Source organism: Motacilla alba, chromosome 1A, assembly GCF_015832195.1.
Source record: "Motacilla alba alba isolate MOTALB_02 chromosome 1A, Motacilla_alba_V1.0_pri, whole genome shotgun sequence".
NCBI lineage: Eukaryota > Metazoa > Chordata > Aves > Passeriformes > Motacillidae > Motacilla > Motacilla alba.
This window is the reverse complement of record NC_052031.1, coordinates 21,937,628-21,952,372: the sequence shown is the minus strand read 5'-3', so window position 1 is coordinate 21,952,372 and position 14,745 is coordinate 21,937,628. Positions and strand designations below refer to the sequence as shown.

Genomic DNA, 14,745 nt, shown 5'->3' with positions numbered 1-14,745 from the left:
TTCAAACATTTTGCCCTAAATATCACATGATTTCTAGTACATAACAGTTCTCTCTAGAGGGACAGAGAAGGCTTTTCTTCCTCTTACATCTATCACCAAGCATACTTTTTTAAAGACCAGAAATATTATTGCCAAACTTTTTATGGTACTTTTTAGATTATTCAGAACTACTCTTGTAAATGCTATTTATGGACCATTCCCTTGAGGCAGACATGGCACATGTGATGGAGGCACACAGGATTCAGCAGAGGAGTTATAAATACTTCATCTTCTCGTATCCTTCAACACTAAAGACTGCACTCCAGTTTTACATGCTTGATGAACTAAAACTTCTTGGCATATAGAATGATGGATCTTACTAGCCTCTGAAAGCTGATTGTTGGGCTTTTACATTATTAGTTAGCAATATTAAAATTGCATATAGTGGGATAAGCCAATTTCTCTTTTATGCAAAGAACTGAAACTTCTTCATTGTCCATATTTGATGTTTTTATTCTGTATCTTTAATGATGACATGGGAAAAAATTATCTGACTTTTCAATACATGAAAAAAAAACAGATGCTTGTTTCACTTGAGAAAAAATATTTAAAAATTAATGATTTTTATTTCTTTTGAGATCTTTAACAATTGAAATATTTATTGTGTAACATCACCTGCTGTCTTAAACTAGAGGCACTTCAAGTACATAACACAAGTATGGCACTTTCTGACCAACAAATACACAATGCACACTGTGGTAATGTTTTGATTCTACTATTATTGAAAGCAAGATAAACATTTCTTGGTATACACATTTGCAGAATTGGACCAGAGTTATGAGGCCAGGCTGAAGGGGGCTTTATTCCATCACATCTAGTGGAAGGTGACCATGGCAGGGGTGTTGGAGCTAAATGATCTTTAAGGTCCCTTCCAACCCAAACCATTCTATGATTCTATTCTGTCATCAGAATTGTTTAATAACCAAATGTATTTGTGGCTTCTTCCTGAAATAAGTTGAAATCTATACAGATTAGGACTGCATCCCTACAGGCCAGACTTCCTGCATAATCTCAGAAAAAACAAGACAGATTCTTGAGGAAAATGCAGAAATTTATTAAAAACTGCTATGATCACCAGTAAAGAAAAATCACTGTGTTTTATCTAAATGCTTCTAATGAGAAAACTCTATTCATTTATAAAATTCCAGGAAGGCATTCCTGATAATAACAGTGTTTCATATTAACATTTAAAATTATACTTAGCTATTTAATAAACTGGAATTCATTTAGAGTTACATTTGTGTGGGAGATTCAACTTCCCACACTACTGTGTGGGCCCAAATGCAGCTATGGCTGCAAGAGGAAAACGCATCATCCAGCTGTATTCTAAATCCTCATTACCAAAGATACAGAGCATAATTAACTTCTTTAACATAACATTCTAAAATTACCAAGAAAGGGCTAATAAAAAAAGAGTATCAAGACAGATATTCTAGCAATTTAAACCATCAATAAGTTCTCTGTGAAATCTGTGATTACCTCTAATGTGAAGGAGAGAACCACATCAGACTTTGACAGCTGCACTTCATTTTCATCTCCTATGTCCAAGAATGCAGAATTCTGTGATCGCTTCAACTTCTGCAGTTTGAATTCTGGCCCACCTTTAGACACTGGCAGACTTTCCAAATTTGCCATCAGCAAATTCACTGAAGAACGCAGCTCTTCTATGTACATATTCTCCATTTCCCTTGTTACAAATTTTGGGAATTTTCTTTCCTTGGAAAATAAATTTTAAAAGTTAGGGTGAAAAAAAATCCCACATTACAGATCATATTAATTTACTGACTTGCGTTCAGTTAAGAGACAATAAAAAGAATATAAGTCATCATTTCAGTGTCTATCTATTTTTATGTCTTCAAAATAGTAACGGAAAGGCAACTCCTGTCCCATAAATACAGTACAGTTAATTTTCTAAAGAAGAAATAAAGTAAAAATGGACCCTTGCACATCTCCCTGAATCATTTAACCATAAATCCAAGCTGAAGAACCACACATTAGGTATTTCTGTTTACAGGTGTTTTAAGCATAGTGATTAATAATACGCCTTTAATGTTACCTTCAAAATTTTAGACACTGACATTTATAAAATGACCTGTCCACTAGGAGTTTTGTTACTTCATCTATTTCCCATGCTACCAAGAATAAGTCAATCACATTCACACTTCTGATATAAAGCTAATAAACTACAACTATGACAAGAAATTCCTATCATTTTTTACCTTTATTTTTAATAATGGGTCATTCATTTTGAAAGTAATGTTTAATTACAATGCACTGGTTTATTTTAAATAATATTAGCTCTCTTAAACATTAGAGATAACTTAATAATCAATTTTTTTCCTCTGTAAAAGTTAGACAGTAGTACTTAAATATTGTGTTTATAACAATAAACAGAAAGAAAAAACATATGTAGAAGTGTAGTGCATATATGAACTCATACAGAGCCAATTTTATGCATAGTTTCTCCAAATACTGAATACTGCATGCTTAGGAGAGTGTCATTCAAGATTAAACAAAAAATGCAAATTATTCTAAAATATTTGGTTTACATATAAATGAGAAACAAACACCAATTACAATATATTGTCTGCAAAGACAGGCACCTGGCTCCTAAACTGGACAATTTTTATTGTTATGTGTTCTAAGGCCTATCATAAATTTTTTTATAATTAAACCTTTACAGTTGATTTTGTTTCAATAACAAAGACCAAGCAAGTCGACTGTGACCAAAAAGTCCTGCAGCAAGTTCTGTGGACTGGCTCATCACAGCATCACAGAGCCAGTAAATGACATATTAAAAAACCCCTAAAAATATAAACAATTAATTTACAGTTAGAGACTAAAAACACAGGCCAAGGCTCAGGGTTGTCTAGCAAAAAACCCCAAACCTTTGGTAGTGTTTTTCAAACTGTACTATATTCTGTGAGGATCATTCAAATAATAATAATATGCCCACACAGAATACAAATAGACTGTTATTGTGTTCTTAAAAAATCTTTCCTCTTGCTAAGATGCTTTTCCCATTCAATGTAAAAAAATGAGGAAAAATTGACTTGCTGTTGAAGGAAATGTCAGATCACACAGGATATGCTTTTCCAAAACCAGGTTTTGCTTTCTCCCCAGCCCAGTTGTCAGACATTCTTCAGAGCAGAAAGAAATGCATCTGCCAGATTGTTTTCAAACAATCTCCTGCTTAATTTTAGAGTAAGAAACAGGAAACACACTTTATGGATCATCCCGCTCAATCTCACATGAAGATATGTTTTTGGTACAGGAAAGCAATCACTTACCCTTGCCATTTGTTCTGCCAGTTGCAGTCGTCCATCTAGTTCACGTCTTATCTGGGCTGCTTGCTCATCTCCATTATCCAGCTTGGAAAGAGAACAAAAATAAATCCAACTGTGAGAAACGCACTATATTTCAACTTTATACAAAGCCATGTAGCTAAAAAACAAGAGAAATTAATTTTCATCTTAAACTAAGTGAAACACTAAACAGATACACAGCTTTGAGGCTCACCAAGATGAAAGAAATATAATGGCCACCATATAGTCAGAGCAGTCAGGGTTTCTGAAGGGTAACCAGTGCTCCCTTGCATGTTTAATACTCAGGCTATACAGAAGAGGTATTATTTCTTTATAAAAACAGCAGCTAAAATAATTGCTCCATGAATCAGAAACTGGAATGACAGATTGGCTTGGAAAATGTTTGCAAGGAAATTCACCCTTTGGTGCCACGAGTTCCTGTATAGGATATATAGGTTTATGGAATAAAACTGTGTGACAATGCCTCCTAGGAATGGTATTATTTCACTCACAAAGCTCCCTTCTCCCAGTATTGCCCAACTGCTCATACCAAGGCATATCCAGTTTGTGAACTTCCAATATTTTCATACCTACAGAAAAGTCAGGACTAAATGTCTGACTTCTGTCAGGGAGGCAATCTCTCTGTCTCTTCACCTCAACAGAACAGCTGGGTCTCCACAGGAATGAGACTGCCCAACTCATTTTTCACCAGTTTACTTTTTAAGGGCAGTAGAAGGGAGGGGAGGTGAAGTGGGGCTTCAGCTCAATGCATGGACCTGCACAGCTGGTTAAGAGGAAAGAAGAGTGACACATCTTGCCATCTCACCTGAATAATTACCAAACAAGGACAAAGACACTGTTGTTATAGAGCCCTCTGGGGCTAAACACAGACATGTGACATATTGAAACAAGCCTATTGCATTCAGTAAATAGCTAAGGTTAAGGATACCTGAACTGCTCTTACCTAAAAGAAAACTTAAAATAATTAGTGATGCAAATTGGCATAAACTGGTCCTTTAATTAAATCAGATCTCCAGCTAATTAACAAACAGTTAGTTTAGCAAATTGCTTATTACATTAAACTAAGGTTTTTCAGTGTTTTTCTCACTAAGACTGCTACTCTGAGTGTATCATGCCAAATTTGTAACACCACCTTCTTTGCAATGTTCCTCAGTTAAATCCAATGCTTATTAAACCAAAGCATTAATGAAAATTAGGATTCCAATTTAAAAAACCCCAACAATTAAAAATGCACTATCTAGTGCTTACAGGTCAATGTGCTTAACCCAAATCTGACCATATTTAGAAAGAGGATGAAAAGTGTTTTCCTAGTACAGAAATGATAAGGGAACATGGAATCTGTCACCTGTGCAATCTGGCATCTTACAAAATCCTCGCAGAAACTCAGCCTGGCTACCAGAAAGAAAGAGAACAAAAGCTGATGGCACCCCCAAAAGAGGCTCAAGTTTATACCAGAGAGTAGAAGATGGATCATGTCCCAGACTGGAAGGGTTCTCCCACTAAGCCTGTCAATAAATCTCCTCCTAACTTGACTGTGAGAATAAACAGCAAAACTGTTCTCATGAAAGAAAATGTTTTAAGTTGTCAGAATACAGTTATGGTATTCCAAAAAAATTCCCAAGTTTGTATTCTTCCAATTCTCAAAAGAAGAGACTTATTGAACTTATCACTGAGAATATTTCCATTTTCCTTTGTATTATAACCACATAGTTTTGTAATTATTTTGTTTTCTCACTATGAAAGCCTGTCCAATGAGAAAAACTATTTTGTTTTTCTTTTTTTGGCTAAGAGAGCGTAAGCCACGACAGGCAATTGCTTGAAAATATCTGCTTGAAAGTCATTTCAATGACTGAATTTTGACTTCTGCAAAAAGAAGAGTTTAGGAGAATGGAACAAAGCTAAAACCTCTTCCTATGTCAATACACAACTTAAATGACTGCCTCCATTATTAATTCATTTGAAGAAGTAAGAGATTTCACTTAAAGACTGATATTTAGCTATTTTTCCATTAAAAATAATATTCAAGTTAATGAATATGTAAGCTAATTCTGAAATTCTTAGCATTTTTTTCCTTAACTCTGCATTGCTTTTCAACATCTCTTTGTACCTGAGTACTTAAAAATGTGATTTCTCTACTTACTTCTTTTAAAACTTCAGTCTTCTTCCCAAAATACTTATAAATTCTAATGAGTTTGCTGTTTGTATGTAATGGTGTTTTGTAAAGTAGGGAAAGAAGCTGAAGAGATAAAAAGCAAAGAAGGTTGCCTTTACTTGCAGAAAAGAGCCAAGGTAATAATGACTGGTAGTCATTCACATCTGTCCCAGTAAGAAGTAAAGCTGTTGATATTATTATTTTTGCAGTATGCAAAATGAAGTGATAATCAGAAAAACAGTAACCTTGAAATCTCATTCCATGCAAGGTCATTTTACCTGCTTTTATGCTACACTCAAAAAACTACATGAAAAAACTATTTTACAAGCAATGCACTGGAGTAATTATGAATGTGTACTCAATCATAATTTATTTATCTACTGAATATGAAGTGAAAAGGGCAGTAAGATTGAGAAAAATCTGGAAATGTAAGAATTTGGAATTTCTGAGTTGTGTCCACTTTTTTAAATAGGGAGACACTTGATAGGACCCATAACATGAGAGGGAGAAGTGACAACCATTAACATCAAGTGTACCCTTTTCCTTAATTCCCTATTTGAGGATCAGATTCCCAAGACATCTGTGGATATCGAGCTATGATAACCACTGGAGTAATTTTCAAACTGTTAAATAAAAACTAGAAAAGCATGACACTGCATAGAAATGAATATAAATGCAACAGTGCAGAACAGCTACTCAGATTCTTCTCAGTATTGAAATTGAAATTTGGTTAAAAGAAACCACTGATCTGAAAGGATTTATAATAGAGGCTTTGTAAAAAAGGTTTTGTTTGGTTTTTTTTTAAAGAACAATTCACATTTACATGGGCATCACACATAATGCTTCCCACTCTTAAATATAAAGTCATGATTTTTAAAAATTGCAGCATTAGAGATTATTGAAAAAGAGAGTATACAGAAATCTCATTTAACAAAAAACTTTTCAGCTTGCTGCAACAGTAACTGTACCATACCACAGCTATTCACTGATTTCATCAACACTAGAGATGCTTCCCATGTCACTTAAACCTCACATAACCAGTTTGCATTGTAGCAGCAGGGGACCTCACTACAGAGCACTCTACAGACACCAGAGACTGGTTTTCAGTAAATCAGATACATTAGAAGTCCTGACCAAACAAACCAACGTTTGCCCTAAATGCCACACATACAGTGTCAAAAACTGAAAAACCTGGGCAAAGACATTGGCTCCCCTTTAGAGGGCTAGTTAATTCAGCTGGAACAATCCCAACAGAGCAAAAGCATGAGTAAGACAGGTTTTCTTTCTCCAAAGATGACTATGATTTTTAAAGCTTCATCAGAAAAATCAGTACTTATGAGTGACTACACTTGGGTGCATAAAAAGTTACACTGAAAAAAAGACAGATCATCATCTTTTTTTCCCCAATGTTGTTACATTAAAACAGTTTTCTAAAATAAACTTACCACCATCAGACATCAAGCTATTAATTCAAAAATATTTTTATTCCTGAATGCCTGAAGTTGCCTTTATTTTTTCTCACTCTTAAAAGGACAATCATCTTTGGAGATAGAGTGAGAGAATCCTCAAAATGCAAGTTGCCCAACAATTCTTATTAAGAGGATTTCAGTTATGTAAGTGTCCACCTCTGAAAGACAGACTGACGTTTTCTACTCCAAATTTCTGCTTTAAGGATTTCAGCCAAAACACTCCTTTGCTTCTGAAGAGACCACACCAGATAATAGACAATACACTGCTTTATCTGTCATGAGAGAAGTGGTGACCATCTTGTCAAAGAGTTCAAGCAGTATCCTGCTTTGAAGTAAGGATCTGACATTTAGCAGGATCCCAACTGTGAAAATCAGCTCAACTCTGATCACATTACAAACCTTTGAAAAATCACTTTTGCAGTAGTCAAGCTACAAACAGCTTGATTTAACCAGAGGCTAAATCAAACTGCATTCAGACACATCTTCAGGTTGTGCTGCCCTCTGTCTTGAATCTGCATGAAGTCAATGCTCCTCAGTTTATCTGGTCATTTAAGTGAGACTGTAAACTTATCAAAGTTAAAAATTACTATTCAGAAACATCATGCTGTCTCACTCGACAAACTGTTGCTTAATCTGTGTGCCTGAACAGCACACAACAGAAATACATCTGAATAAATGAATGTTTCTATATCTTAACAGGTTGGAAAAAGACAGCATACTTTTGTGATTCCTATTCAGTTTTTTTTTTCTCCTTTAAAATTCCTTACAAGGCTGTAACGTAGCACTGTATTTTGGTCCAAAAGAAAAAAAAAAACATACACTAGAAAAATGTCTGGTTAATGTGCAACTTAAGACTAATGCTGCCAGGATGTGCTGTGCTGAAGCCCCCAGCACACACCTACACTACTCTACACACAAAGTCAGATACCCTATGCCCAAGAAATGAGATCAGCTTGTGTATAGATGAATACAAAACTGCTGCAAGTTATTGTTCTTTACCTTCACAATGCTCAAACCAGTACTTCCTCCATGTGACTATTTTATTACTGCTGTGTTAGCTTCCCTGCAGCTTTCTAATTCACAGTAAAATCAACATGAAGCTACATATATATGCCCATTGTATTATAAATTTCTCTACATTTAATGACCAAAATGATGCTACACATACCTAAGTACTTGCTCTTCTTTCTGCAACATGAAATCCAAAGTATTTTTTCATTCTGTGTGACAGCAATGCTTGTTTTTCCAGCTTCCTTTTGTCACTCACAACCAAGTCTGAGCCTGCTGAGCTGAAAGGTTGTTTGCAGATGCCCCTGTGAGGCAACCTGCAGGGTCCATCCCTGACTACTGCCAGATAGCCAAGGTAAAAACTTTCAACATAAACCAAATGGAATAAAGAACTTGGATCTAACTGTTGAGATACTACAGTAATGAAAAAAATGGTTTTCTGGAAGCAACTAATGGCATCCAGGATCAAGGCTGGAAGAGGACAGGGAAGTCCTAGCACTCAACTTTGGGCATCAATCAAGAAAGCAGCTGGCAGGTAATGGGTGTAGTAGGTGCAAATACTGGCAGTTTTCAAATCACCGTCCTTGCTACTCTTATCTCTGACTAAAAAAAGGAATTTTGCTTCAGACAGACCTGGTGCCTCTCAGGTCTGCAGGATTTGTTCTCATGCTTATCTTTACAAAGGCAGAATTGCTTGAAAGGAGCAGACTGGGAAAAGAATAAAGGTGTCTGCAGTGCTAAGGAGCCACTGTGCACTGAACACAAATGGCTTGCGGAGATTCCCAAAGGTTCCCAAGTTTGTGAACCAAGATTAGTAACTAAATATGGGAAAGGGGAAGAATCAACAAATCTCAATTCAGGCCAAAACAGAAGAGCCATACCCAGTTCATGACTGAAATCGCTTTTGGACATGAATTCAACAGGACTTAACTTCTGAAGGGTAAGACTGTGATGGAAGTAAATTGCTTCCACATCATACAGGATGTGAAAACCAGACTTAATTAAAGGGCAGGATTTGTGGAGCTTTCTTAAGCTACTGCTGGACCTTTTGATAAACCTCTTGCCTCCTGTTTCACAGCAAGAAAGACACAGCTGTAAAAGTAAAGAAAATGTCACCACTCCTCTATTTCAGTGGAGACTGTGCCATTTAGCTTTAGTTTTAAGATATTTTGTCCATAGATTACACAGAGGATTAATTAAGATTCATAAAAGAGATCAATAAAATGATATTTTAAAACTCTCATATTCTCTGCATGCTGTAAAATCCCTGTCATGTATCATGCAAATGACTATGCTGACAGATGACCCAGACTGTGGTAGTGAAATCCTTCGGATTTCTCCCAGAACTCTGCTCACCACAAATTTTAAAAACTCATTTCCTTTTTCTTGCTCTTCCCAATTCCGTCCTTTTCCCAGTCAATGTACACAAGTCCCTCAAAAATCACTAGTTTTGGCAAATATATGGAGAATATTCTTTCAGAATATGTGCAACAAAAAAATCCAGTGAAACATAAGGGAAAGGGTGTCAAGAGAGAGAAAATCGGAATAGTTAAAATAAAGAGGAAGAAAAGACCCCTACTTTTGAAATTATTTCTCTTGTAGAATGCAGTAGACATTTTCAAAAAAAATTTATGACAAAACTCAGCTACCACTGAAATAACTTTTGCTTTCAATTTGTCTGCAGTAAGCAGACTTATAAAAGCTGCCCAGGTCCAAAAGCCAAATTTGGTGTTCAAAGAGCTTCTCCCAATGCACCATCAGGGCTCTCAGGCTTTTTGTCTTGATTTTGCTCTAGTAGAGCACAAGATTGCCTTTCAGACAACTGCCCAAGCTGATCACTCAGTTTTCTGGCAACACAGTGCCCACAGAAAGCTCAAAAACCTGCTAAAATTAGTTTTAGGCAAAAGTCTTACTGACTGCTAATTTTTTGTAAAGTTTTTTGGGGGGGATGGTAAGCAGCAGTTTTATAAATATATAAATATTGAAATTAGGATGGAAGGCTTTTAGATGATCAGAGAAAGCAATAAGCATATCACTCTCTCTAGTGTTAATATTGTTAAAAACAAACAATAATGAAGGTAAAGAGCAAGGCCGGTCAACACTCAAATACACTGGCTTCAGGTAAATAAAAAAAAAATCAAATCAAATCAATGTTTTCAAAAACTGTGCCTGAGTACGTTCAATGTGTACATATGTACAATGTGTATAGGACCTCACTAAAAATATTTTTACAATCTTTGTACTACCTAAAAAGCTCTAAAAAAATCATGTATAATCTCAGATAGTGAGATACTTTGTTCTCTGAAATAGAAGTCCTTTTTTTATGAAGTCCTAAACCTGTTTATTTGATTCCAATATTGATTTGTAAGATACCACTTATACTAATTACTTGTACTCATTAATTAAACTTACTATATACTGATATATAAAATATGTTATCATAAAAATATTAAAACCAACCCAAAATCTAGAGTCATGATTATATTAATTAATTAAATGAATTTTAAAAAGAATTCAAACTTGCCAAAAACAACACTGAGAACTGTAAAATTTTAAAATACAGACTTTTTTTTTTTTAATCAACCAGGGGATGGATCCTTAGTCAATTTCCAAAATAATCAAAGCTGAGAATTTAATATGGCCTTTCTGACATTCAAGTTTGGAAAATAAAGTATAATGCAGTTTTGAGTTTTCAGCACTGGTTAAAATGTCTCTCATGATTAATTTTATTCAGGGACTTCCAATACCAAAATCCCAAGTAAATGCTACAAAAAGACTTGAAAATTAAGAGGAAAGGAAGTACATACAATATTCAAGCTAGTCACAATATACTCAATGGGAAGAGCTAACATAAATCCCCTCCATTCAGTACATGTACGCAGGTCAAACTTTCACTGTACGTTGCCAAGGCTGTAAATGGTAAGACATTTGAAGAAATACACACCATGTATTAATGAGGAAATCTCTATTAAGAAAGAGTTTATTTAATACTTTGATGTGCAGCTGTACAATGCAACTTCAGTCAGGGACTGCTTCCCTATCAATCATCTTTCCTACTTGACTGCTATTAACCTTTCAGAGAAACTGTAAGTAGTGGAAAACCTTTCATTAACAGTGAACTTGATTAACCTTGCCAGACAACCTTGGCCTTTATTGTATGTCCCAAATGTCATGTGACAAGCGCCTTCTACTTAATATTACCATTACTGAAGAAAACTAAAAAATAAATTAACAGTTCAAAATTCATTCTAGACCAAATTAAAATGTAGTCTTCAATATTTTATGGCATTTTTTGATCTACACAGTCAAACTGATATTTTGTGAACAGGACACTTGGAGAAGTAATGCAAATGTCCTTGCACAGCTAAGAATAAGGTGTTTGTTGGTCTATTTGGATTTGAACAGAACCCCAGCACCATTTTTGTTAATGACAGCTGAAAAGAAACTAGAGCTTCCCAACCATGATTTTCACTAATTTATAGGCATGATCCTTTTGCCAACACAGTCATATAATTGCTCTGCATCTATTGCCCAAATAAAACATACACTTTATAGGACTGTTGGTGTTCTGATAATCTAAATTTCAAGAGCTGAAATCAGTTTCTTGTCTTGAAAAAAACATGGCAAGTAGTATGAAAACAAATAATTCAATAATGCACACATATCACTATTTTGCCTAGATATTGGGATAACACCATTTGAAGAAAGTCTGCTAAGACCTTGTATTTACAAAGAAAATCACTGCCTCCATACTGAGTCTGCTACTAGTTTTAACTCTGACTTGATGCAAAGATAAAAGTTGATGCTTTATTTGGTTCACAGAAGCTGTTAATTATGCAATGTGAGCATTCAGTGATAAAGATACTCTGACCTAGATACAGCTATTTTAAATATTTATTTATTCACAGCAGTCTGTTTCTCTCTTCAAGGAGAGAAAAATGAGCATGTACTTAGACATCTAATGGTCTTTAGCTAGAGTGTCTGTAAGTATTACAGACTCTTTACTTAGCCTTGGAATCATTATCATACTTGGACGTTACTACCAGCAGATTTTGAAAGGGGGAAAAAAGCCCAAATAAAAATAAATTTGAAAAAGAAAATGGCAAAATTAAACTCCCCCAGAGTTTGGTCCATGTAGACCAGAATTGTGGGTGTGAAAGGGACAGCAGAAGAGATTATTTGGGTAAAATGCTGAGGCCTGGCTGCTCTTCAAAGCAAACATGTCTAATGATAGCTGTGAAGCCTGAGGAAATATGTACATGTTATAAGGTATGCCCAGACAAAATCCTAATAATGTCAAATTATGGACCTGCTCTCCAGCAACTTGTCCATACCTTTTTGGACCTCTGCCCTCATCACTCCCCATGACAAAAGGTTTGGAAAGTTCTCCAAAAGTTGTATACGGAAGCATTGCTTCCATTTTAAATCTACAAATTTCCTTGCCTGTCCTAGTTTCTGGTGGTGGGGTGTGGCGTTTACTGAGTGAAGGTACACATTCACCTTACCCACTACCTTCATAACTTTGTAAACTTCAGCCATACTCCTCCCTGTCAACCTTCTCAGCTGCGGACTGAAGAGTTTCAGCCCTTCCAGTCTCTGTAAAATGCTGCTGTTTCATGATTTTCAATGCCACCCTCTAGTCCTCACTGACCTCCCCTACATCCTTCAGAGAGGGAGAAAAAAGCTGCGCACAATACTGAATGTAAAGGCATAAGAAGGTTATACACAGCAGGAAAATGATGGCATTGCTGTATAAAGAACTAGTGATTTCACCACAGGGAAACCAAAGGGTCTTTCTGAGTTGTAATTGCCCATGCTCAGTCCAGCATCTTCTGGACATGCACTGGTTTATTTCTCCTCTGATGCAGCACCTTAGCTCAATTAGAGCTACATGAAATTGCATCTTGTCACACTTCTGCCCATGCAGTTTTGTGAGATCCTCCTGGAGTTCCCTGCAGTTCAAGCAACATTAGAGTAGACAAAACATTTTAATCTCATCTGTAAAGTCAGATTTCTCTTACACTGCCTTTTCCAGGACACCATATATTGAATAAACATGCAACAATTCTCCTAAACAGAGTGAACCAGACAGAAAAAACACTTAAACTCTCTAGGAACCAATCAAGAGGAAAACATAAGAAACCTTTATCCAAAACCTCCTTTGAAAACATCAAGACTTTACCATAAGAATACTGCTACTTAGGCTTGGATATTTACCACAGAGTTTGTCATTCAGAGAAAAGTGTCATGGGGTGATGAGGAGTCAGACCACTGGGTGTCTAGGGCAGCACTGTTTTTAAATAACAAATGTAAATATAAAACTGCACAATTAGATGTGATCAAAATCACGATAGGATTCAAATTACTGAATCAGTAGGGGATTATAGAGGAGAAAAAAGATGTTAGCACATGTCAGAAGTGCCACTGAAAACAACTGAATTTTCTGCCTCTCTTGGCATTTGCAATGCAACAGATCAGTTGACAAAATCCAGGTTTACCCCTCTTACTGGTTGAAACTACAATGTTTGGCCACCACAGCTAGACAGGATGAAAACACAAGAAAAGCACATTATGCTGTGACAGAAGGAAGGATAATAATGACAAGCACTTACTATTTACAGATTTAGTCACAATAAATACTAAGAATACATGCTTCAGATAAGTCCAGGACATGGATGCAAAGCATCATTTTTTTATAATATAATAATATATATATATATTATATAATAGAAATAAAAAAGTAGGTCTGTTATATGCCATACTGTAAACATTTTAAATCTAATTATATCTTGATTTTCACATCTGCTTATTGGAGTTCAGGGATACCATTAAGATGGACTTTTCATACTCATCACAGTGCTGTCCTCCACACTGTAAAGGTCAAGCTCTTCAGTTGTTGCTAACTATGAAAATGCCTTCCACCCCAACTTTGCCACAAAAATTACGAATATCCACACACAAAATAGATTAAATTTTACTTATTTCTTTTCACTCAAGTCTCTGTCTTCTTATTTGTATGAGTGTTCTTCCTCCACCTAGGCAGAGCAAAAAGCTTCAAAGCTATTTACAGAGCCTATTGAACCATCTAAATAAAGTATCTTTTAAGTCAGAAATGTAGGGTCCCTAGGTAATCAATGGAGAGATGGAAAAGCCCCCAGAGTTATTTAAAGTGCTTAAGCAGTTATCTGTACGCCTACCATGAACACTGTGGAAGTCCCAGCTGCACTGGCAATCTCTGGTGAGTAAGAGGATCAAAGAAATGGGTTCTTATTCTCTCTCTCACCTTCCCCCAGACCCTGCTGAAATAGATACTGGCTGTCACCTTAAATACAACTTAGTTTCAGGTTCTGCCTAGGGAATACCCTCCCACACCCACCCTCAGAAGGAAGTGATGGGCCTTAAATGAGTTATGACTCATGTCCTGATCCTCAGAAAAAGTCTTCTACCCTCCTTCTCTCCCACCACCTGCACAGAGATTACCATATCCAAGACAACCGAAAGATTAGCATGCAAACCTTGTTGGTATATGCATATTTATGTCCTAAAGTGGCTCACAGTGTTTTCTATTTTCCTGAAGTCATCCTTGCTTCATAAGGAAATCCCCTTTCCTTCTGCTTACCCTACTCACTCTCCAAAAATATCATGCAAAATGTTTTCTTGCCTTACTAATCACTGGTAAGAATTTCTTTGAGGTGTTGAAACCAAAGGGAATATATGCAATTAGGGCAATAAATGTTAATGAGAATTCCAT

The 14,745-nt window shown here is 35.9% G+C and overlaps 1 protein-coding gene across 24 annotated transcripts in view; it reads right to left on the bottom strand.

The window, feature by feature from the left end:
- The window catches only part of CADPS2 (calcium dependent secretion activator 2), a 287,279-nt gene that overhangs the window by 168,194 nt on the left and 104,340 nt on the right, over positions 1-14,745 (bottom strand). For all 24 annotated transcript variants that reach the window (XM_038155811.1, XM_038155825.1, XM_038155814.1 and 21 more), the window contains exons 4-5: positions 3,330-3,410; positions 1,519-1,755 (exon numbers count right to left, since the gene is read on the bottom strand). In XM_038155811.1, coding sequence (XP_038011739.1) covers positions 1,519-1,755; positions 3,330-3,410 — 318 coding nt within the window. The remainder of the gene's footprint in view (positions 1-1,518; positions 1,756-3,329; positions 3,411-14,745) is intronic.